Here is a 25,462-nt window from a genome sequence, read left to right as displayed (position 1 = left end):
TTCATTTTTAGACATCACAGATCTTATATGCTGTATAAGAAATGTTTTCTTTTTTTGTGTGTGAAGCTTTTTGATTCAACAGAAGTTCATGCATAAAAAAGAAAACAAGCATTCATATATACATAGTTTGCATAAGTTGTGCAAACCGTAATGGGTTTCCAAGTTTAGCAGGCAGTGACTTCATTCTTTTCCAGCTTAGCTCCACTGGTAGAACCACCACGGATTGTGAAAGAGCTGAGCTGGGTGTCTGCCTTATGGCCCAGTGAACGGATCGACGAAATGGTGCCGGACCGACCAGAGGTGCAGAAGTACTGTCTGATGGGGGTCAAGGACAGCTTCACCGACTTTCACATCGACTTCGGTGGCACCTCAGTGTGGTACCATGTTCTGAAGGTAAGACTTCAGTGTTGTAGAGAATTTATAAAGAGAGAGAGAGAGGAAATGCGAAAAGACTTAGCCACGTCGATGCACAAAATGCAAAAAAAAAAAAAATTTTTTTTTGTCATTTGGATGCACAGCAAAGAGGGCCCTGCATGAGCACAGAGAAGGGGGGTAATTTACTAAGGGTGATCACTAGCTGCAGCTACTTTAGATTTCTCCTCATGAGCGGAGCAGTAGTATTTTGTGTAGGGTAGGAATCAGACCACTGGCAGAGTCCAGCACAACTGGGAAACAGTATAATATATTAGATTAAACTTGATTTTAGGGGATGGGGGATTCCTTTATGGGTTGGAGAAGGGATTTGTGGGAGTGACCAGAGAGAATAACCAAGAGATCCTGATGTGAGGAGTAGAACTGGAGTCTGGTTGTCTCACTGCAAGGTTGGAATGATTAGGTGTCAGATTAATTTTCTTTTTTTTCTTTCTATGTTTGTGAGTTATCACACATTCACCTGTAGATCTGTTGGCTTTCATGTGGATGACTATTTTTTGCCTCACTCTGATTTTAGGGAGGTGTTTGAATAATGAGAAAGGAATTTAACAGGGCATGTGGAAGGAAAGTGAAGTGATGGGAAGGGGGCTCCGTGAAGATATTTGCATTTTTCATGTGCAAGAGTCTTAATCCACTGTTGTCATGACAGTAGTGTATTTTAGAACATGGATTTTTGATTTGTCATGGTGTGGTAGCCAAGCAGTTGGATCATAGGACTTACGTTCAGTGGGTTTATGGGTCTGTGGTTGGAATTCCCTGGCAGCGTCTGGTGTTTTAAGAGGAAATTAACAAACAATAAGGCCAGGAGATCAAATGACGAACAAATAGCAAAGAGTGGTAACTCTTCATTTACAAGGTACACAACTTCAAGTCAGTGCTTAGCGTAAGCAGCACTGACTTGAAGTTGTGTACCTTGTAAATGGAGAGAGTTACCACTCTTTGCTATTTGTTGTTTTGAGAGTTGAGATTTTTCTAGTTCCTTAGGTAAGCATATGTGTAGACATGCTCGTGTCTTAACTTTCTCTGTGTATACGCACAATGTGTAGACATGCTCGTGTCTTAACTTTCTCTGTGTATATGCACAAGTGGAATATAAAATATGCTTGTTAAAGATCTTGCAGTTCATGTTAGCATTTTCGTCATGGAAACTCAGAAACATATGGCATACTATTATCATTTTATGCAAGAAGACATAAAAATTAAAAAATGTATAGCATGCTTTCATCTTCCAAAATGAAAATCAGCTTCCTATATAGTGTGGTAAAAACACAGACATAAAAGTAAAGACTCTTGTAACAATACATTGATGTAGAGAGATGCAGCCCATAAATGCAGAAGAAAAAAGAATGCTGGATTTCTACAAATCCTGAAACCTGTTACAGGAAAGAGGCTTGTCAAGGCATAAGTTACTTTGTTCCAAGAAATGTGCTGTGAAAAACTTTAGCAACTTTGATACAACCTTTTTTTTTCATGCATCTCCTTCAGCTTAATTATTATCGATATATTTTTTTACAGGTTGTATTATTGTATATACTTTGTTACAGAAGTGAGACAGGATAAAATGCAAAAATCAATAGCACCAGACATATGCAGATTTTCACACAGACTGGTTCTGTTACACTCCATTTTTTAACCTTCTAAATCATCCTGTTCAATGTTCTTGCATTGTTCACTGCTTTTTGATGTTGTATAGCTTTGATTGTGATACTTGGTTCAGGCTTGATTCTGATTGTTTTACCTTACTGTGTGAGTGTTTGAATATTCATATTCAAATAACCATAAATAAGGATATAAATTTTCCTAATCTGACTGCTCTTTTATTTCGTTGTGATGTTCCCCATGTCTCTTTGTCTATCTGTGTCTAATTCTTTTTTCTGTTCTCTTTTTTCTTTCTCTCTTCCTGTATTACACTGCATGTTCACACTTTTATGTATTTTTTTAAATTGGATATTTAAGTTGGGTTTTTTTGGTTGTATTTGCAGGGGGAGAAGGTGTTCTTTTTTGTAGAACCCACGGAGACCAATTTGCAGCTGTTTGAAAGTTGGGAATCTTCAGCCAAACAGAACCAGGTCTTCTTTGGAGACATGGTGAGGATGACTTGAGATTTTTTTGGTTTTATTTGTGTGTGTGTGTTGTTGTTGTTGTTGTTCAGTTTGTAGATTCATTTTTTGATTCATTTATGAAAGAACTGTGGAAATATATATAGGTACTCATGTATATAGTGCTCGATATGTATTTGCCAACATTTGTTACCAGCACACATGTTTTGGTTGTTAGTATATTGACTTTATTCCTGCCAGGTATGTTCAAGGACAGTAAGGTGAGATACATTCTGTTTTGAGCTGTACAATAATGTTGGTCATTTCTTTTTTTTATATGTAGTTTTTTTATTATTTTTTTTTACTGGCTTGCACTTGGAACATATCAGTTTATGTATGACAATTTTTTTATATGTATTCTTTTTTTGTTGTTGTACTTTTGAGTTTGAATTAGATCATAACTAAAACTGTGTACTGTCAACAAAACCCCAACCACCCACATGCATTCATGCACACACGCACACTCATGCTCACATTCAGTCTTGCTGTCACTTACTCATTCATTCACTAACTCTTTTTTCTATTTCTGTATATCACTATCTACTTGGTGACAGTTTAAGTGAATCAGTGCTTAGTTCAGGGAACCTTCTTTGAATAAAGAAAGGGTTTCATTTTTGTCTTGTCCATCCTTGACAGCATCATCAACCATAACTACTTGATAGTTTGTAGTTACTTAACTCTCAACAGTTTTGGAGATTTTCAGACTTTTTTTTTTTTATAAATTTTTTTAGCAATAACTGTGCAGCAATTTTAAAATGCTTATAAAATGTGCATTTATAGACCAAACTTCCTGAGGAAGAAACAGTGAAAGAAACATATGGTATACACAAACCCATGCATACTATTAGAAGTCATGGTTTTTCCCTGTTATAACACTGTTGGTAATAACAAACTGGATATACTTATTTCAGAAGTCGTCACTGATAGAAGGGAAATTTAATAATAATAATAATAATGGTACTTATATAGCGCTGGATCTTGTGCATAGACAAATCTAAGCGCTTTCGCACCAGTCATTCTCACGCACGCATAACTCTAAAACTGGAGAAACTAAAGACAAGGAAGAGGCAGGGAAGGGAGGCTATTTTGGGAAGAGGTGGGTTTTAAGGTCAGACTTGAAAGAGCTGGGTGTGGAGACTTGACGAAGCGAAAGAGGAAGTTCATTCCAATTGCAAGGTCCAGAGACAGAGAAAGAACGGCGGCCAACAGTCGAGTGTTTGAATCTGGGTATGCGTAAATGGAGTGGGTCCGAAGCTGATCGTAGTGAGCGAGATGGAGTGTAGAGGTGAAGGCAGCCACAGAGATAGAAAGGGGCTGATTTGTGAATACATTTGTAGCATAGAGTGCTGATCTTGTACTTTATTCGGTGTGAGACAGGGAGCCAGTGGAGATGTTGCAAAAGAGGAGTGATGTGCTCAAATTTAAACAACAACAACAACAAAACCATAAAAAAAAACCAGCTCTGTCCTCACCCTATTATCCTTGCATTTGAGTCCCACACATATACATGCATGACCTTACCTTCATGAAAACTCAGAAGGCAGTTCCTGCCATCCACAAAGCACAGGTGGTTTCCACAGGTAACACACATCACATTTGTTTTTATTTTTATTATTTCTTTAACACTGCATAACATTTTAATAAAAAAATTTTTTTTTACAATTCTTTCTCTCTTTTTTATCATCATTATTATTATTCTTATTTTTTTTATGGGAAAATGGAACGAAAACAGTGAATAGAATTAGATGCTTCTGGAACTTTTTCATATTTACCCAGACTTGCAAGCTGCATAATCACTTCTCCAGTAAAATCTAATTGACCATATCGATGGGCGCAAGAGCCGAGTGGTTAAAGTGTTGGACTGTCAATCTGAGGGTCCCGGGTTCGAATCACGGTGATGGCGCCTTGTGGGTAAAAGGTGGAGATTTTTACGATCTCCCAGGTCAACATATGTGCAGACCTGCTAGTGCCTGAACCCCCTTCGCGTGTATATGCAAGCAGAAGATCAAATATGCACGTTAAAGATCCTGTAATCTATGTCAGCGTTCAGCTTGTTATGGAAACAAGAACATACCCAGCATACACACCCCTGAAAACGGAGTATGGCTGCCTACATGGCGGGGTAAAAACGGTCATACACGTAAAAGTCGATAGAAATGTGCACCAAAGATAATGCACACACACACACACACACACACACACACACACACACACACACACACACACACTTGACACACTTGCTCACACAACCTTGTATGCAAGGGGAAAAAAGCACACATGCACACACACAGACCGTCATGTGAAAAATTTATATATATATCATGGACACACACAATTATAACCAGCACAGCATCAGTGCAGTTCATACAGTTGCTGAGTTTGTCTTGAATTCTCATGGGGAAGCACTTGTTTGCGTGTTGCAGGTGGATCGTTGCTGGCGCCTGGTGGTGAAGCAGGGTCAGACAGTGTTCATCCCCACGGCCTGGATCCACGCTGTGTACACGCCCATTGACTCCCTGGTCTTTGGCGGAAACTTCCTGCACATTTACAATGTCCCCCTCCAGTTGGAGTGAGTGTGGAAGCTCTGCTGGCTCTTTCAGTGAATGTGTGTTTGTATGTGTGTGTGTGTGCACGCATGTGTGTGTGTGTTTGTGAATGTGTGTGTGTTGTGTGTGAGTGTGTGTGTGTGTTTGTGTTTGTGTGTGTGTGTTTGTGAATATGTGTGTGTGTGTGTGTTTTGTGTGTGAGTGTGTGTGTGTGTGTGTGTGTGTGTGAAAGATAAGTCAAGTCAAATTCTGTATTAACTAGGGTGAAAGATAAACAAGAAACATGCTTTTAGATAAAGGATTTTTTTTTTTTTACATCCATCCCTTGACTTGAAGAGGGACTAAGGCAAAAGAAGCAAATAGGAAAGAAAAGGAAGGGGAAATAAAGATCAAACACAGTGAAAACACATCACTAGACATAATCTTCCTACTTCCTGATAACCCACCCTCCACTGCTGTCCTCACCAGGTCAGGTTCAAAGAAAACACACATGAGAGCCAAAGAAACAAATGCATTTATCACAGCCTGAACACAAAATCCTTCATCACAGTCAAACCCCACCAGAGAGAGAGAGCGATCATTTGATTATTCATGTGGTGCTGTGTAGGACAGTGTAGTGCTGAGTTTAACTACCAGAGATACAGTGTTGATCTTATGAAATGTGTACAGTGTTTGAGTTTATTTAATTAGTTGTTTAAAAAATGTGTGTGTATAAGAGATTGTGTGTGAGAGAGTGAGAGTCTGCGAGAAAAAGGGAAAGAGACTATTCAGATGCTTACATTATCTATCTGTCACATACATATCTGGTTGGGTTTTTTTTTCAGGGCCTATGAAATTGAAAGGCGGCTGCAGACCAATGAAAAGTATCAGTTTCCAAACTATGAGACAGTCAACTGGTTTGCTGCCAAGTACATCTATGACAACCTTCAAGGTGAGACAAAACCACTGCATGTTGAGAGCCATACCATTTGATTGTGATTTAGAATTAACAACATGACTATTTTTATGTGTCACACAGGAAACTTTTTTTCTGTCTTGACTATGGTATGTCCAGTTTTGTACTTCTTTTGTGCTTGGTTTTTTGTATTTCTGTTGTTCAGCATTTGTGACTGCTGTTCACAAACTGAAATGAATGTTCTGCTGTATGGTTTTTGGTTCAAAGCCTTAGTAAGGCCAAGGGATGCAAAATATCTGACTTGATATTTTAGTAGTCAGTCAGACATGCAGTGCTACATTGGAAAAGTTAACTACGCTCTGAATATACAAATATTTTTTAGAGCATTTGCTACTGGAAGTTACTTTGAAGAGTGCTTTATTTGAGCCACTCTCTGTCTCTCTCTATGTATGTATACATGGTTTGTTTTGGAAATGGTTCCCTTACAAAGAAAGAGCATGTGTATCACTTTTTTTTTTTTTTTTTTTTTTTTTTAGAATGTGAGTCACTGAAAATGACCTGGCAGTGATGTATGACTCATGGAATGGAATGCCATGTTTGTGATGTATTAATATAGTATTATATTGTAACTGTAGTGTAATATAGGATTTCATTATTAATTTAAAAAAAATATTTGGCTGAGATACAATACAAAAGCTGTGTAATATTTACAACCATGAGCAATATTTGGGCTAACTCTTTCACAGTCATTGTTTAAGTCCGTGAAGAAGAATGATACCCCCCCTGTCCCCCTCTCCCTCCCTCCCCCCACCCCCAAAAAAAAAAATCATCTTGGGTGTGTGTTGTGGGCAGGGTTCCTGGAAATCCGTCAGCCCCCCCCTGCATACATGCTGAGCGGTGGAGAGGCTTTGGCTCGACATCTGAAGAAATGGACCCAGCGGAAGGATGTGAGTGTTTTGTGTGTGTGTGATCAGTGCAGACGTTGCCAGCGTATCATTTGTACATTTGCCTCCCCCTGCTCCTGTCCATGAATTGTACAGCAGGTTGAGAGATTGGGTGGGTGGCGTAAAGGTTGTTGATGACAAAGGAAGCTCTTTGTAGTGTGGTGCAGAAAGCTGTTTTTAGTGTTCAGCTGTGTTGGCACAGAAATGATAGATCTGTACTGTTTAAAATGAAAGATAAAACTGATTACTCTTAGCTTTTGAGAGCAAGGGTTGAGCTTTTGCTGTGATTGGTATGACAGGAATTAACTTAGAGGAATTAACCCACTTTTTTAATGAAGTGCTGTGTGTATTTAGTGAAGTGCTGTGTGTATTTGCGTGTCTGCATTTGTGTGTGTGTGTGTGTGTGCGTGGGTGTGTGTGTACATGCCCGCTCATTAATGTGTGTGAATGCTTGTGTGTGCACACAAGTAGGCATGTTTGTGTGTAAGTGTCTGTGAGTGTATGTTTTGGAATATGTGTGCGATTGTGTGTGATGTATGTTTGTGCCTGAATAAAACCACATAGATTTGTGCTTAATATACATACACATGCACAGACATGAATTACAAGCTGGTGTGCTTGCACACTCACCTCTTCTCAAACACACACACACACACACACACACACACACACACACACACACACAGAGGCACTGCCACCAGGGCAAGAAAACAAAAGTATTGTGGAGAGTGAGATGTTCATGTAGATGAAAGTGGTGTCAGCCATGATGAAGAAGAACAGACAACAGTGAAATGCTTTGTAATGGTTTCACTTAGGAGTCTTGAGTCCTATACATTTTTATTGCTCTTTTTCTTCATGACCAGTAGCTGGTTGCTTCATGCTTTGTAGCCAAGCAAAGTAATACTACATAAACACACTACCTCTGTGTGTGTGTATGTGTGCCTGCATGTGTGTGTCTGTGTGTGTGTGTGTGTGTGTGCGCGCGTGTGTGTGTTCTTTAGTTATTATTGAAATTTGGTAAATTGATTTGTTAAATATGTTGTTCTTATTAAATTCATATTGTTTTTTTTTTTTTTCAAATTTGATTTTCTTTGTGTTGCTCAGTTAATATTAATTCGAATAGTTGCTAAAATGTCAGCACAACAAAAAGTTAATCTGACAGTGAATGGTTTCAGTCAGTCAGTGTTCTTTAGTTTAACATCTTTTCTGAGGGTGAATAGATAAGGGAAAAAAAGTGTGTATATATGTGTGTGTGTGTGTGGGTAGGGGGTGGGGGTTATAAATATTACTTTTGTGTAAGTGTCTGCATATATGTGTGGCAGTACTGGTCATGATTGAACAAGCACTGGGAAAAAACCAAATGGAGGTGAAGGTGCAGGGGTGATGGCTTGAGGAGGGAGATGGGGGTCTCAGGGTGGAGGGGTGGAGAGAGGGGGCAGAGGAAGAGAGAGCGAAAAGGAAGAGCAGTGCCACTGAGAATAAGTTATAACTGTCCTTAGCATTTATACAACAGAATGCAAGTTAGAATAAGAAAGAGATCAAAGGCAGACACCTACTGGGCTTTATTTAAAATGTTGAGAAATTTGTCTGAGATATTGTGTGTGCGGGTGTTTGCATTGTTTGTAGAGGAGCAGAATAGTGTGGGGTGGGTGATGTATATGTATTGTAAACAATTTGAAGCACAACATGCTGTATGATGTATTCGTTTGGAAATGTGAGTTTGCTGGGTAGCACAACTCAATTTATTTGTAAATTTTGCTGGGCTATTTTGGCACGCTGCTGATAATTAACTTCATCAGCTTGATAATCGGAAATATGAATTCTTCATTTCCTGTAACCAAAAGAATTCCTGATATTAGAGAGGATCACCTTTGGTTAGTAGTTAGATACTGAAATGTTCAGTGATACATACATGCACTGTTGCCCATGTCCAAACTTGGGCACTCACCAAAGACGTGTGCATGCTCTGGGTTTGTTGATATTTATACACAAACACACATACATACATTCACACAGATGTAGCAGTTGATCAGTTTGTTCACATCCAAGACTTCATGCATGGACATCAAGACTTCCATTGCTGCTTTTTTTCTCCTTTCTTTTCTTACTGACGTATGTTTTCAGACAGTGATGATTTTATGGATTCCAACATTAGAACTTGTGTGTATTTCTGCTGGAAGTGAATTGCATTTGTCACTTGTGTCTGGCTCTGCTGCCTCAGTCTGAAAGAATGCTCACAGGGCAAAAAAACTTATGCGGATTAATGTTTCTCTTACCCGTGTTCAAGCTTACTGGATTTCCTTCTTCTTCTCCTACCTTTGTAAAAATGTACATAGTTGTGTTGTTTGGGGTAAAAAAAACACCCAAAACCCAAACAAAACAGCCAGTAGAGCAATTTTGTTGAAGAAGAGGACAGAATGGGGTAGAGAAATACTTTTTATGTGCATTTTTTAAGGGCTTGCTGCTCCAGACATGACCCCTAGCTAGTGTGTTCTTGTGTCATGTCCAGGTATCTTATGGTCCCCACCATTATCATAAAAAGATTTGTCATATCAACCTGTTATTCATGTGGAAATAGGTTAAACAGAGGGATTGTTGTAAGTGTGTATGTTTTTTTTTTTTTTAATTAAAAATTTTTTTTTAAAATGCATGTGTATTAACTTCTTTCAGATGAGAAAGTATGGTTCAGTCGTACATGCACAGAACTGTTTCTTCCCAGGTGATGAAAAAGCTTGAATGAAAAACAAACAAAATGACTGTGACAGGAGAAAGACTGTTGATGCTGGAGGAAGTGATTGTATTGTCATTTTTCCTTACTCTCTCCCAGTTTTTGTGATCTTGTCATTGCTACAGCATTGACAAACATAATGGAACTGATCGAACTCCTGTCCATAGATAAAGTTTGAGAGGTTATTAAACTTATTTGAGAGGTTATTAAACTTGGGAGACCAGACTATTTTCAAACCTTGCTGCCAAGAATGAGAAAAAAACTTTACTCTTCCATTCTCACCACAACCGTACTTTTTTCAGTCCTGAAGAATGAAAAAAAAAAGATTGATTGCCTACTGCCTTTTGACTGCCTAGTTGCATACAGCACATGCTTTTGTTATGATTCATGTCTTTCCTTCATGTTTACATCTGCTGTCATGGTGCCCAGACTTGATTTCCTCTATGGTTTTATTTCTGTGCTGAGATTTTGTCAAGTCTTAAGTGTCAACAGCCATGAACCATGATGGTTGCTGTTGTTGAATGAATAGGGCGGCAGTTGTCCTCTTCTAACAGGAAGTTGACACTGTATGGTCAAATATATGTATAGATATATGACAAAGCTGATACTGTGGTCATTTGGGGAATGAATATAAGAGTTAATATTGTTGTGAATGAGAGGTGTAGTAGATGATATTTTGCATGATTTGAAGAATAGTCATGGATGAATAACACTTGACAGCAGCAGCGTAGGATTCTTTGGTGGGGTGGCCTCCCGGCAGTTACAGATTGTAGACTGCTGGGGACAGAATGGGTGTGGCTGTGTGTGATTATTTGTACTTAGTGGTGTGAGAGTGGTGGCTGTGGGATTGGGAGTGTGTTGAATATGGGGCAGACTGTAAAAAAAAAAGAAGAAGAAAAGAATTACTTAGTGTTGACATGTTTCATTTTCCTCCGAGATTGAAATGGATGGTTTGGGACGTGGGGGTGGGGGTTAGGTGGTTCTGGACACCAACAATGAACTTTTGGGATAGAGGATTTCTTTTTCTTTTTTTTTTTGCCTCTTTTTTCATCTTCTTTTCTTTGTCATTCACTTCCCAAAACATAATTCATGATTGTTCTCTGAAAGTGTCTGTGGGTTTGCGGTGGTTGCGAAGTGGTTAACGTTTCTCTGTTTGTGGCTGTTCGCTCTGGACACAGCTGAACAACAAGTGTATCGTAAGTTGGCTCCTCCCCTTTCCCTCTGACCTCCTGATTTGTTTATACGTATTTGCTTTAGCTGCTGCGTAGATTTTAACACCACTCTGGTTCGCCTTGCCATCATGGACTGGACAAATGGGCCTTGATGGTATATAAAAGTGGAAGAAAAAATGGGGGGTGAGGGGTGGTGGAGGCAAGGAAGAAGGGAGTTGGTGGGGAGAAGACGCAACAGTATGTTTCGTAATTGATTTTGAACGTAGGTTTTCTCCCTTTATGTTTCATCATCTGTCGCCGTTTCCTGTGTTTCTGTGATTTGCTTGTCTGTTTTTTGTTGTTTTTTTTTTTTAAATGATCCTTCAGCTTTGCTCTCTGTGTTTTACTGATACTGTCCCTTTCTCTTGTCTTTTTCAGTCTGTCTCCCTCTCTGTCACTCTGTCTTCCTTTCCAACCCCCCCCCCCCCCACCCCCTCTAACCCCCAACAAACCTCCCACATCACACCCCTGTAATTGCTTCCTCTGGAGAATTGAAAAAAAAGAAAAACAATCTCTGTGTTCACAAAACTTATGGCTTCTGAAGACAAGGCTGCTGCATTTCCACAAGGGCACAGAGCATCTATCTTTTTCTCTATTCTTCTTTTTATCTTTTTTTCTATAGAGTGCGATGGCGAGGGGTCGTCGATGGCCTATGCTCCACCGGGAGCGATGGGCACAAGTGAAGCGTACAGTGCATCTATCAGATCTTCTGTGATATCTCTCAGTCTCAGATTGCTGTAAACTGATGACAAGGGATGTGACCAAAAGGCTGTGGTGATCTTGTCATTATTTTGTCTGCTTGGTATTGTCTCACAGAGGCCAGGAAAACCTTCTCCTCTGTCATCATCTTCTTGCATCAAGAAAAGCCTTGTGCTTATGTAAATAATAAAACAAAAGCTAGTGAAATAACAAAATGGGTGGGGTGTGGGGTGGGGATGATTTTCTTTTCATTTTTTCAGCCTCGGTTTATTTTTCTGTCTGTGTTGCATTGTACCAAAGAAAAAAAAAAAGGCTGACTATAACCAGTCCATGACTGGATAGGTGAACCAGAGTAATATAGTGCTGCGTTTTGCTGATGATGTGACCTACTTTATTAAGAAACCAATAATTGTGGCATGACTCCCTCTCCTCCTTGTGTACTATGTCACAGTCTGTGTACTTTTTTTTTTCTCTCAAGGGGCTGTGTGAGCTTAGATGTCTAGACTGAGTTGTTTTGTTTTTTTTCTTCTTTTTTTCCCCCCTCTCACCTCTCGGTGTCTGTGGCACTTGTGCATGCTGGTTGGAGGTAGAACGATGGGGGATGGGAGAGTGGGGGGTGGTGTTTAAAGAGGAAGAGGGAAGGGTTACGTTTTCACATTTTCACATCATACTTCATCGGCAAGTTTTGTGTTATGATTGATGAAAGTTTGTTGGACAGTGCACTAGAGATTTGCAAGGACATATCGGAAAATGAAGAGTTATGAAAATGTGCAGGGCAAGTAATGTTTTGCCAGATTCCTTGTCATGGTTGAACATGTCGTTCTGAGGTGTTTCTGATGTGTATTTGTAACATTTGCCCTTCAGTGATCAAACATGATAGAACGAACAGTAGTTTGTATGTTGTGCAAAAAACACAAATGGAAACAAAAACAAAAAAAGGGGACCAGTTTATACAATATGTTGTTAGTCTGCAGTTGGGGTTTGTACCCAGGACCCTAGGATTAGAAGTCCAGTGCTCTTGTTTCAGTTTCAGTTTCGCAAGGAGGCGTCACTGCTTTCAGACAAATCCAAAATGCGCTACACCACATCTGTTAGTATTAGGCTGGTGCCTGACCAGAAGCATAACCCAGTGTGCTTAGTCAGGTCTCGAGTGCATGCTCATATAGTTGTTATCAGAGGGGATTTCCTCTTCAGAATTTTGCCAGAGGACAACACTATAGTTGCTATGGGTTCTTTTTCAGTGCGCCAAGTGCGTGCTGCACATGGGACCTTGGTTTATCGTCTTATGTGAATGACTAGATGATCAGTTTGATTTTCCAGTCAAACTTGGGAGAAAGAGTGAGAGCGAGACAACACTATAGTTGCTATGGGTTCTTTTTCAGTGCGCCAAGTGCGTGCTGCACATGGGACCTTGGTTTATCGTCTTATGTGAATGACTAGATGATCAGTTTGATTTTCCAGTCAAACTTGGGAGAAAGGGTGAGAGCGGGATTCAAACCCACACCTTCACCGACTGTTTATACTGGCAGCTGAGTGTCCTAACCATTCTGCCACCTTCCAGTGCTCTAACCACTTAGTTATCATGTCCTGTCATTACTTGCTGTCTCTAGTCATTCAGATGAGACGATAAACCGAGGTCCCATGTGCAGCATGCACTTAGCGCATGTAAAAGAACCCACGACAACAAAAGGGTTGTTCCTGGCAAAATTCTGTAGAAAAATCCACTTCGATAGGAAAAACAAATAAAACTACACGCAGGAAAAAATACCCAAAAAATGGGTGGCGCTGTAGTGTAGCGACACGCTTTCCCTGGGGAGAGCAGCCTGAATTTCACACAGAGAAATCTGCTGTGATAAAAAGAAATACAAATACAAATATAGATGATAGATTTTTGTGTGTGAGGGGGGTGGGATGGGGATGTCTTAAGAAAGAAATGAGAAGAGCAGCGAGGGTGGGGTGTGGAGAAGAGAGTGCTGACACGGGGACTACCTTGTTTGGTCTGGTCTCTGTTACCTGTGTTGGCCGAGTCAGTGTTTGCTGTTCCTAACTACCTAAGGTAGTTTTCTTTTCTCTCTGGAAGTGCAGAACTATTCTGATGAATATTTTCAGTTGAATTCAGTTTTTTGGATTGCTTTGTGCATGTGTGCATGCTGGGGAAAAATAGCCCCAAACAAAAAAACATTATTTTGCATCAGTTTTAAAAACTCCAAAAACATCCGTACTAATTCTTTAAAAAAAAAAAAAAAAAAAAAAAAAAAAATTTGCATGCTTTGAACAAAAAGTAGCAAAGGAAGCGCTCACCATCTGTTCAGAAGTGTTTATTTACCTGTTTGTGTTACTGTTGTCTTGTTTATCTCTACTACTTTTATAATCACATATATTTTGTGTGCAAGACAAAAAAATCACTGTAGTGAGAAAGTAACACAACCCCACATGTAGCTAGCTGCATGCGAATGGATCATATATGTCTGTTTAACCAAAACAACATCAAATACTCAAAACGTAACATGTTCAGACATTTAAAAACAACAAAACGAAAACTGAACAAAACCACCATCACTTAAAATTTCTTTTGAGTGTTCTGTCCTTTAGGTGCATGGATGTATGAGAGACCGGGTGAAGCAGTGTGTTTGTAACACAGTCTAAAGCATGTCTGCAGGGTTCTCATGATAATGCCCCCCTATTGCTGACGCTTCACTAATGTGCGTGCAGACGTGTCGTTTTGCTTTCTGACTGCTGTCGTGGTAGTTGTGTCATCCCTTGTTATGCCAGCTGCCCATGGGGACCGTCTGTCTGTCTGTCTGTCTGTGGACCAGCCTTTCTGTGTGGTTGTTGCATGCATATGCTGCAGTACATGCACACACTCACACACAGACACACACAGTCACACAGCCACAGGCACAGACACAAACACACAGACTCACTCACTCTCTTTCTCTTTCAGTCATTCTTTTCATATCGTAATTGCATGCTTGTTAATAGACACACACACACACACACACACACACACACACACACACACACACACACACACACACAGAGTGACACACACACTCACACACAGGCACACACAGGCACAAACACAATCACAATCACACACTCACTCTCTCTCTCTTTCTCTTTCTCTGTCATTCTTTTCATGTTGTAATTGCATACTTGTTAACACACACACACACACACACACACACACACACACACACACACACACACACAGTGACACATGAACACATACTTTGAGTCTTTTATATATATATATATATATATATATATATATATATATATATATGTGGCAATTGCATGCCTGTTAATGTTTATATAAATTCACACACGCATACGTTTCTTGTACCTAGTGCATGGATGTTAAAAAAAAAAGCCCCAAACAACCCATACATGTGCACTGCAAGTGCATGGAATGGTAGAAAACAACCCCACATTCCTGAATCTGTCTTGACAGTTGTTGTTGTTGTCCTGATAGTTTTTACTGTGCCTTCCCCCCGTCCCTCCACTCCCTCCTTCTCCTTCACACAACTGAAGCATGGTTCTTGTCTGTCGCCTGTATCGGTTCACATCTCGGGTGGTGATTAAAAGTTTATGTTGTATTGTTGATAGTGAAGTGACTCCTGTATCTTTACTCTTCCGTTTATATAATTATCTCCCTTCCCCTCTCTGAGGAACTCTCATAAAGTGTTTCTGCTGTGTATGTGCTCTTGTTTCTGTCATCTGTCATATATATTATTCTTGATCCTCAGAGGAAGGCAGCCTGTTTAAAAAAAAAAAAAAGAAGAAAAAAAAAAAGAAGACAAAAATATTAAATACTCGTTAATACTGACTGAGTTTGGCTTGCCTGGACACTGGACAGAATACATAGTGCAGACGCTGAAATAAAGTGATGCACAAGCTGAAATAAAGCTGAAATAAAGTGATAGTCAACTTCGGGAACCAGTAAGATTGGGTGGTAGTGTCTTCTGTTTTCTCGGCTTGTTTAGTGGGATTCGATCCTTGTGGTAATATCCCTGTCATTTGGAACTGTTACGGAAGTACGCTTGTGACCAGTGGTGTGCTTGTCTTTGTCATGACTACAGATGCTGTGTTGTTTGTCATGGTCTCTCCCCCCACCCCCACCCCTCCCCCCTCCCTTTTCTCTCCCTCACTCTCATACATACATACACCCACATCCACACACACTGCCATCTGGTTTGTGTGTACATGTATTGTTACCAAATCAGTCAAGAATGTGAGTGTATAAATTCAAAGTTTCAAAGTCGTTATGGATCAGATCAGATGCTTTACTGTTTACATAGGAAATTAGTCTTTGCTGTGGTTGTGGTCATGTTGCAACTTACTAAGAATTGTATAGTTTTCTTTAATTAAAAAAAAAAAAAAAAAAAGAAGAAGAAAAAAAAAAAGAGAATGAAAACAGAATATTGATTCACAGTATCATGATAGCTGTGTTTGCTTTTTTCGCATGACGTTTGTGCAGTGTGATCATTTACCACACCATCAGTCTGTTCGCTAAAACAGCAACAATAATGAAAAATATGACACTGCTTTAATATAAAATTTAAGTGAAATTGTACCTCACAAGTTAGTGATAAAAAAAGCCAACAAAAATTGAAAAAAACCCATTTAGATTCATTTATTTTTAATGTGTGAAAAAGTTGGTGATGATCTTTATTTTCAGAAGGTTTACTTGATGTATAAAAAATAAAATAAAAAAAGAAAAGAAAAAAAGGAAGAAGGGTAAAAAAAAAAAAAAAAAGTAAAAAAAAAAAGTGATGGTACTCTTTCCTACATGAGAGTTAATACTGTCATCAAGCAGCCAACACTGAAAGTGAGAAGGAATCCCATACTGGTTACTTTTTCTTTTATTTCTTTTTTTTCCTATCAAGCAGCCAACACTGAAAGTGAGAAGGAATCCCAGACTGGTTACTTTTTCTTTTATTTCTTTTTTTTTTCCCTCCTTCCTTTAAGCTTACACCATACATTTCTTTCTTTGGGAGTCTCATTGGTTCAGTTTTTTTTTTTTTTTCTAAAGGATAATATTGGTTTATGACTGGTGGAACATGCTGCATTTTTTTTTTGTACTAGTATTATTTATACTTTTTTTGTTTTTGTTTTTGCATGTTCTTCATATTTTTTGCTGTTGAAATCTTGGGCAACCTTTTGTATGCCCACCCTCACCTCTCTTCACCCGCAACCTCTCCATCATCCTCTCATTCATTAACATCATACTCTAATATGCGCTTTGCAGCAGATTTATAGAGCCGCTTAATTAAACACCTAACCAAATTAACAACCAAATTAACAATGATATGTGGAGCTCGTGCTTTTTGCAGAAAAGTTTTGGCGCTGCCTTTGTAATTTTTTCCCCTGTAGGCATAGGTTTTTGTTGCACGTTAAAGTGAAAGCATAGATATAAGAACTGTTATGTATGTATAGTGTAACAGTCATTGTATTAAACTATTATGTATGTGTAGTGTAACTAACAGTCATTGTATCATGCACATCTTTTATCATGATTTTTTTTTTCTATGTGTTAACAGATAAGGCTGTTTTAAGTGCTTGCTTTGATTCACAGTAGATGAATGGTTTGGTTTCTGTTGTGTTTTTTTTTTTTTTTTACTTATATTTTTTTAAAACCTTTTCTTTGCAAGCAAGTACTAAAACGTTGCTTTCTGAGTACTATTTTTTCCCACTGGTGGTTTGTGAGTGTGCATCTGTGTGTGTGAGAGAGAGAGTGGAGGGTAGAGGGGGGTGTGGGGGAGGGGGGGGGGTGGAGGCAAAGGGAGAGAAATGTATGTGATTGATATTCTTATCTAGGAGTTGTGAATTTCCTTGAAAAAAAAAATTTGTTTAAATATTTTTTTTTTAGTAATGTAATCAACCACCCAGTTTTTAAGATGATATTTTATCTTCTTCCTGTTCCCCCACCCCTCTCTCCTGTCTCCTTTCATTTGTCTTTGATTATAAATTCTACAGCAGCATAATTTGAAAATGATCATACATATATATAAAAAAGAGATGTCAGGGGGAAATGAGTATTTAGTTTACCAGAGCTGGCATCCAGAGCAGTTGGATAATAAACAGAATAATGTGTTAAAAAAAAAACAGAAGATGATTCATGACTGTGGAAGAAGAATGTTGAATTCTTTAGTGTGCTCTGATGATTGTGGTGATCGTAGCTGGTCATGTAGCAGCAGTAACAATAGCTGCTACAGTCTGCAAGGGATTGGTCTCTTTTCTTTTCTTTTCTTTAAAAATTTTTTTTTTTATAGTGTAATTGATTTCTTTCTTGTTCATGCTTTTAGTTTTAGAAGTGGCAGTGTGAGGATTAACGGATGAATAGAAATGACTGCGTCTTTTATCATTTCACAGTAATATTCATGCGAAAGTGTTTTGTATTAACAAACACATTGCTAAAGATGTTGTGTTACATTATTTGCTTATAGATCAGGCTTGTTAAAATAGATTTGAAAGAGAGAGATTTAAAAATGTTTTTTTATATATAGTTTTTTATTGATTTTATATCACATGTGCACACACACATACACCACACAACCACACACACACACACACATACACACACACGTGTGCACATGCACACAGAGTCCGCATGACTTTATGACTTTAGTTGGCTGCTCAGTGCTTCAAAACATGTGGCTGATGATGTATTTTTTCCACTCCTCCTTGCACCTCGGGGGGGCGTCTCAGTATGCCAAGCGAGGCAACGACCCAGCTCAACTGGAAGGGATTCGCTACGGGAAGCTGATCAAGGAACTCAACAGCATTCTGAAGAAATTCAGCACTGGAGCAGCGGTACATGATTATACTTCTTCTTGGTTAATTGATTGTTGTTGTTGTTGATTTCTCACTGAAATCTTACCGTATCAGTCTGCACTATTTTGCTTCTTTTTGGTTTAAACATGATCTTATTCTTACAAGCAAGTAAAGACATTGCAAACACTTAAAGCAGCAACTAGTGGAAGCTTATGGTGTGCTCTCAAATTTTTAAAAAATCAGTTTATTATTATTATGATTATTCTAGCTTAAGATATATTTTTAATTCTAAAAAAATGTTCATATTTATATCTATATCAGTCATATTTATGGAGCTTGAAAATGTTTTTAATTGTTGAAAGAACAAAGGACATGGAGAGAAAAAAACACACACAGACATTCACACAGACAAAGAAGTAAGGGAGGGAGGGAGAGAGGGGGAGGGGGGGATGAGGGGGGTGGGGGTGGGGTAATTGACTGACAGGTGGAAACAGAGAGAGAGAGACAAAACTGTTACCTCTCTCAGCTTTACATATATAAAGAGACTCATTTTAAATAACGAAACAGATGAACAAATACAAACTAGACAAAGCGTAAGAATGGTGTTTTTTGTGATATAGTGATTGTACATCTGTTTATAAACTTCAAATGATTATCCTTGGTTGCGCCCTCCATCTATCTGATTTCCTTTCCGCAACATCAAACAAACCCTTGTCTGTTGTGCACTTCCTTGCAAGGAAGTATTGTCCATTGTACAAAACACAGTGCATTGTGCTTAAACAGTGTGTGCATTTTCACGCTCAGGCGTTGATAGAAAATTGTTGCCTGAGCAGTGGGATACACACACACACACACACACACACACACACACACACACACTTGTTCTCCTTCCCCTCAAATCTGTTTAATTTTGTTTGTTTCTCTATTGGACAGAAAGCCCAGAGGGCCCCACGGAGGAAGGGAAAGAAGGCGGAAGAACCCAAGCCGGTACTGACGGAAGAAAAACAGCCAATGCTGCTTCGACTGGACTTCCACAAACATAAAGAGGAAAAGAAAGAGGAAATGGACGAAGAAAAGCGAAAGAATGTGTACAACTTCCAGGTTGGTTTGATTCAACCATGTGATTACGCGGGTGTGTGCATGTGTTTACTCATTCCGTTGTATGCGCTGGAGGTAAAGCTTCAGCATCAAATCTTGATTCTTTGAACTGTTTTACTGACCTTTCATCTAAGTGTGAACAGTTAGGGAAGGGACACAACTCTTGACAAAATTCTGGGTGACTTTCTGAAGAAGTTTGGGTACAGTTTGTGCATTTTTGTGTGCACTTTTTTGTGCATGTTCTGTTTGTGATTAAAGCTAGAATGTGGTATTTCAGCACTTCCCAAGTGTTCAGTCATTTATTTTCTCTCCTGAGGTGTATAGTTTTTTTGATCCTGACAATAATTAGAACGATCATAGTATTTGAGTGATTATTCTTTTAGATTTTGAATCATCTATAAAATAAAAAAAATTGCGGGGAAAGTTGAGTAAGTTGAGATCCTTGCTGTACTTAAAGGGTAAAAGAAGGAAGTAATTATACGTTTATGACGTTTCTTCCCAGAAATATTGCTGAACCGCTTGGGTGGCATATTCAATCAAGCAACCTGATCAGCACAGGGCATCTGCCCAGGGTATATGATACCCAGACCCTGCAGGTGTGTTTAGTTTACCTCAGAAAAATTAATTCATACTTAATTTCTTTATCATAAGCATGTATACACAGCAGTTTATATAATACCCAGGGTTTCTGGCAATAGACAAAATGACAACAAAACCAAAAATAAATCCTAAAAACGTTTTTGTCTCTTGGAATCAGGATGACGATGAGGATGAAGCCCCACCACTGAATATTCTCAAAGTGCGCATTCCCAAAACGGAGGCACAGACGTCGCAGCCGGAAGAGCAGAAAGTCCCCCCTGTCAAACTGGGCGCTCTGGCCAAGGGAGGCGACTCTGGCAAACGGAAGAGGAAGCACAAGAAGAGCCGCTGCACCAAGAAAAGCAAGAAGGAGATTGTGGAGACTGAGGAGGAGGAAAAGATGGCAGTGGTTGGAAAGAGCGAAGTGGCAGACACCAAGCTGCGCATTGTGTAAGTAGCTATTGTTCCCTTTTTGACTCACTTGTGTAAACACAGTGAGTCTATGTTTTAACCCGGTGTTCGGTTGTCTGTGTGTGTCTGTGTCTGTGTCTGTGTGTTCGTGGTAAACTTTAACATTGACATTTTCTCTGCAAATACTTTGTCAGTTGACACCAAATTAGGAATAAAAAAAAAAGGAAAAATTCAGTTCTTTCCAGTCATCTTGTTTAAAACAATATTGTACCTCTGGGATGGGCACAAACAAAAAAACAACAACAACAACAACAAAAAATGAAGCCTAATTATATGCAAACTGCATTTACTGTTATATTTATATTTTTTGTATTCTCTAAACTTGGCACTTTAATCTGATATTCTGACCCAACAACAAGAGCAGTCATTATTATCATTTTTTTGTTCAAACAGGAACTTCTTTTGCTAAGCATGGAATTTTTATTTATTTTGCAAACGTTTTTGGTGCAGATAGTAAAAAAGGGAAATTACTCTGTAATTAATGCTAGGGGACTTAATTTGCTTTAAACTGATCTTTCTCATCTTAAACATTACATTTTGAAATTATACTCAGTACATAAAAAGCTTGGATTTTTTTAAAAGTGTATCACAAGTGAGTCTTGAAGGCCTTGCCTCTCTTGTTGAAAAAAATATTTCAGAGATATTTTGAAATCATTTTTATTTATGAATATGTATCTTATTTTATTTTAGGGTATTTATTCTCTTAATAATTCTTTTTTTTTCTGTGTTTGTTGGCAGCCACTGTCACATTTACTTGCAGGTACAGATATGAATTTTACATGTATGATGGTTTTTATCCTGTTGGCTATGCAGCCAGACTCCAGGAGTGTGCATGCAGGGTATGGTCATGTTTCCATAACTCGCTGAACACTGCCATGGAATACGGGCTGTTTGAAATGAGTATTCTTCTGCAAGCGTATACATAGACACAAAGGGGGCGATGGTGCTGGTCAGTCAACAGATAAGACATTCCCCGTGTCTTTCTCATTTACACACATACACCTGTGCATATGCGCACTTTAATGCATACACACATGCACGTGTCAGATAGATATGATTATAAGGTACGAAATGATTACCACATCAGAAGTAAATCAATTTTGGCATTAAAACATCACTTTCCACAGTTCGTTGACATGATTGAAAGTGAATGAGGACAATAGATCACACCATCTTTTGGGTGGATATATGCATGTGATGTCAGACAGCTTGCTCCCAAAGGCAGAATGTCCCATTGACTTCATGTTTAGATAATAACTATTTGAAATGATTGTAAGGAATTATGTTTTTGTTTGGCTGACACTGAAGGTGTTTTTATGAGAAACATTGAAATCTGGATTCACACAGTCATGGAAGTCTGGTAAAGTCTTTGAAAAATGAAAGTATTTCCAGGGCTGAAAGTCTTGAAAGCATATGTTTAATTACACATACTTAACCATGACCCAAGCATGTGATTTGCCATGGAAAAGACTTTTGATAAAACCTTTGACCTGTCTGGGAATTTTGATAAAACCCTTGACCAGTACCATTCAACAAAGAGCTTAATGCATAAAAAAGAAAACAACACACAAGCAATTAAGAAGACAAATGACGAAAACTGAACATTGACACTGAGATATCTGCCGACCTCTCTTGTCAGTGTTCAGCAAGACACATTTATTTTGGCATTGTGTTTGGTATAGAAAATGTTCAGTCTGGTCTGGTAAATGTATGGAAGTTTGTTTGGTGGGAACCCTATGTAAGTGACCCACTGATAAGAGTAAAAAAAAAAAAAAAGATAAAAAACCCCAAACAAACAAACAAACAAAAAACCCACTCCAAAACAACAGGGAAATTGTGTGTTTTCCCAGGGCGTCGGTGGGGAAGGAGAAGAGCGTGCCCAAGGCGGAGGTAGGCGGGGTGGAGAAGCGGGAGGAGGAGGAGGAGGACAGCGACAAGGACACCCTGGTGGTGGACGAGAGGCCCAATGCCCAGCAGGCCAACCGACACAAACCCTCCCCTGTCAAACCCGTGACCCTCAGTGAGTGGCGGAGTGTGGTGTGCCTTGTCTGGCACCTTCACCTTCCTGAGATTGAAAGCATATCTGTGTATATTATATATACGTGTATGTGTGTGTTTCTTGCTAGTCTGTTGTGAGCCGACGATGACTAGGTCTGTGTACTCAGCGATGGCAGTGCATGTGACTCCGCAGCCCAAAGCTGGAAGCACACAGGCGCCCACAGGGATATGTGTGTGTATATACATACATACATTTATTTATATATATAGTCAAGTTATTTTATCTGTTTCAGAAACAGATTTGGTATATTACTTGATGTTAGTCATCCTGTAAGTGTAAAGAAAACCAAGATAATTAGAAAATTCGGAATTTGGCACCAGGATGGGAACACACTGAAAATTTTAATGCTATTTTAAGTCAGCATACTGACTTAATCTGTCAGACTCCAGCTTTGTCCTCTTTCAAGGAATATGGTCAGCAGAAATGATACAAAGAGCATCATGTGCATAACCTACTCTTAAGTTGCTGACAGTGAAAGAGAAGATGCATTAGACACTGTCTTCGGTGTCATGTACTGTACCATGTCAGACTGATGTAAACTAGGCTTTTAGTTTGTCAGTGTGTGTTTCATCATGTGCATGACCTACTCTTAAGTTGCTGACAGTGAAGGAGAAGATGCATTAGACACTGTCTTCGGTGTCATGTACTGTACCATGTCAAACTGATGTAAACTAGGCTTTTAGTTTGCTCTGTTTGGCCAAACTTTGTGGCTAACTCTGTCATGAGGTGCCCCAAATACATTGTCTGGGCATAACGTACACAAGCTTTTTGTAAGTTGCTGACCAAAGTGAAAGAGGAGCTGCAGTAAATATTTGAGCTTGACAGGATTGTAAGAACATTTTCCTTATTTACTTCATTGATCATGTTTCAGATTATTTATTTCATTTTATTTTATATTATTTACCCTCAAAGCCAATAGCATGTTGGATTACACAGCTGGTCAGGCATCTGCTCAGCAGTGGTTTAGCGTATATGTAATGGATTTGTCAGGCTGCATTGACGCCTCCTTGAGTTACTGAACTGAACTGAACCTGCATGTGAGATTGGTTCTTGCCTGCTTTGACACTGAAGGTTGTGCAGAATGTGTCAGGATTTGTCTGAGCCTTTTACTTTCATTAGCAGGGCTTCTGATTACATATAAACATGCGTTCCTGATGCTTTAAAAATGGAAATGACACACTGGTCTTTCATCAAGCGGGTCCCCGAGAGAGAAAAAACAGAAGAAAAATCATGTGTGAGATTCAATCTGATGCCAGGATTGTTTGCCTCGAAGAAGAATTCTTTGCCTTCACCATTCCGTGGCTCAGAAAGCTAGTCGATTAGGACTAGTAGGTTTGCCTGCCGTTGTATGTCTTCAGTGGTGCAGATTTGATTTGAATGTGCAGCATCAGAATGTAGTCTGGGACCCATAGATTTATTGTAAAAGAAATGCGTGGACCCCAAAGAGTTTTCAGCTTACAGGAAGCCTTGACATGAGTTAAAGTAAAGGAACTCACTGAGCATCATTGGCTTGCTTAACACTGTGAATGCTTTGTGAATAAAGACAAGAGCTATTATTAAAAAAAAAAAAAAAAAAAAATTCTGTTTTGGTAAAATTACATGGAAACTTTCTCCCCAACATGATTTGCACATGAGTTGATATCAGTGTTTTATTTATTCATCATGATCATTGGATCTGTCCTTCCTTTATGTTTTCACACACTAATGGCGGTGTTTGGTGCTGTGACAGAGCTGAAGCAGGAGAGTAAAGCAGTCAGAGAACCAGCACCTGTGACGTTTCTGCCACAGACAGCCCCCGTCAGGGAGGAAAGTGGAAACTCCATAGCTGATATACTGAAGGTGGCTGCCACGGATTACCACAGCAGGATGTGAGTAGTGTGTGTCGTCTGTACAGCTGTGCTGTTCAGGTTTTTGTACAGTCAGTGAAATTCTGGAAAAGTCTTGTGGGGGGGGGGGGGAATGAGAGAACATCTGCAGGGATAGAAAAGTCTTGGAAAATTGTTCTTCCTTCCACAGTCTGGAAAAGTCTTGGAGTTTTGATAAAACTATTGACCATTACTGTTCTGCAAAGAGTTTAATGCATTTGAAAAGAAAACAAGTCAAACAGAACAAATAAAAGGTGATGGAAACTGAACATCATTACCAGGCTTTCCACCAGTCTCATTCGTCGGTGGTCTAGCAGACACATTTTGACTCCGTTTGGCTTTGGGTTTGGTATGGGAAATTTTCAGTTTGGTCTTGAGAAGGTCTGGGGAAATAGAATGGAATTTGTTTATTAGCCTGGAGAGCACGATGAGCCACAGTCGTGGCTTTCCCTGTGAAGTGCGATGGGCCACTGTCGTGGCTCTGTTTACATAAGGTTCGGCTATACTCGGTAGCCTTCATAAAATTGCCTTGTTCTGGTGTTGCTGCCTCCCTGCTTGTGTTTGCACAAACTTTGACCAAGTCCAGAGCTCCATATTTTTGGAAACAATGAGTGACACTAAAGTTGACAAAGCTCAGGAAATGAGTGACCTTGTCACCAGTGATGATTTGTTTGCTGACAGGGATTCTGTTATTTTGATACTTGGGCATGCTGGCTTGCTTGTTGTTCATTCAGTTTTGTGTCTTCAGCTACAAAAACTGGGGGGTGGGTGATAGGGGTGGGGAGGGGTGGTAATGTGGGTTAGGCATGGATCTGTTGCGAACTCTTGACCAAATCAAGCTAGAAAACTGGGAATTATTTTGATTCAAAGCATGCTTGCTGCTTTTGAAAGCAGCATGAGCTAAAAGTAAACATTTTTTTCTGTTTTTGCCTGTGATTGCACAAAAGTATTGTAGATGTGCGCGCTTGTGGTGTCTTCTTCTTCCATTAATGTTCAGCGGTCATAACTTTGACCATTACTAACATTTTACGTGTATGACCGTTTTGTTTTTATTTACCT

General features: G+C 39.2%; 1 protein-coding gene across 3 annotated transcripts in view; it reads left to right on the top strand.

Moving 5' to 3' along the window:
- The window catches only part of LOC143299753 (lysine-specific demethylase phf2-like), a 51,230-nt gene that overhangs the window by 10,739 nt on the left and 15,029 nt on the right, over nucleotides 1–25,462 (top strand). For 2 of the 3 annotated variants that reach the window (XR_013057562.1, XM_076613140.1), the window contains exons 7-17: nucleotides 195–393; nucleotides 2,415–2,519; nucleotides 4,955–5,100; nucleotides 5,902–6,008; nucleotides 6,825–6,919; nucleotides 10,823–10,840; nucleotides 18,266–18,370; nucleotides 19,265–19,432; nucleotides 20,187–20,458; nucleotides 22,330–22,499; nucleotides 24,268–24,406. Coding sequence is in view for 2 of the 3 variants with exons in the window: in XM_076613140.1 (XP_076469255.1) it covers nucleotides 195–393; nucleotides 2,415–2,519; nucleotides 4,955–5,100; nucleotides 5,902–6,008; nucleotides 6,825–6,919; nucleotides 10,823–10,840; nucleotides 18,266–18,370; nucleotides 19,265–19,432; nucleotides 20,187–20,458; nucleotides 22,330–22,499; nucleotides 24,268–24,406 (1,524 nt within the window). In the remaining variant the exon portion in view is untranslated. The remainder of the gene's footprint in view (nucleotides 1–194; nucleotides 394–2,414; nucleotides 2,520–4,954; nucleotides 5,101–5,901; nucleotides 6,009–6,824; nucleotides 6,920–10,822; nucleotides 10,841–18,265; nucleotides 18,371–19,264; nucleotides 19,433–20,186; nucleotides 20,459–22,329; nucleotides 22,500–24,267; nucleotides 24,407–25,462) is intronic. The other variant, XM_076613141.1, reaches the window with a different exon arrangement.

Source organism: Babylonia areolata, chromosome 25, assembly GCF_041734735.1.
Source record: "Babylonia areolata isolate BAREFJ2019XMU chromosome 25, ASM4173473v1, whole genome shotgun sequence".
Classification (NCBI taxonomy): Eukaryota; Metazoa; Mollusca; class Gastropoda; order Neogastropoda; family Buccinidae; genus Babylonia; species Babylonia areolata.
Note: the sequence above shows the minus strand (reverse complement) of the source record. Positions and strands in the feature narration are given on the sequence as shown.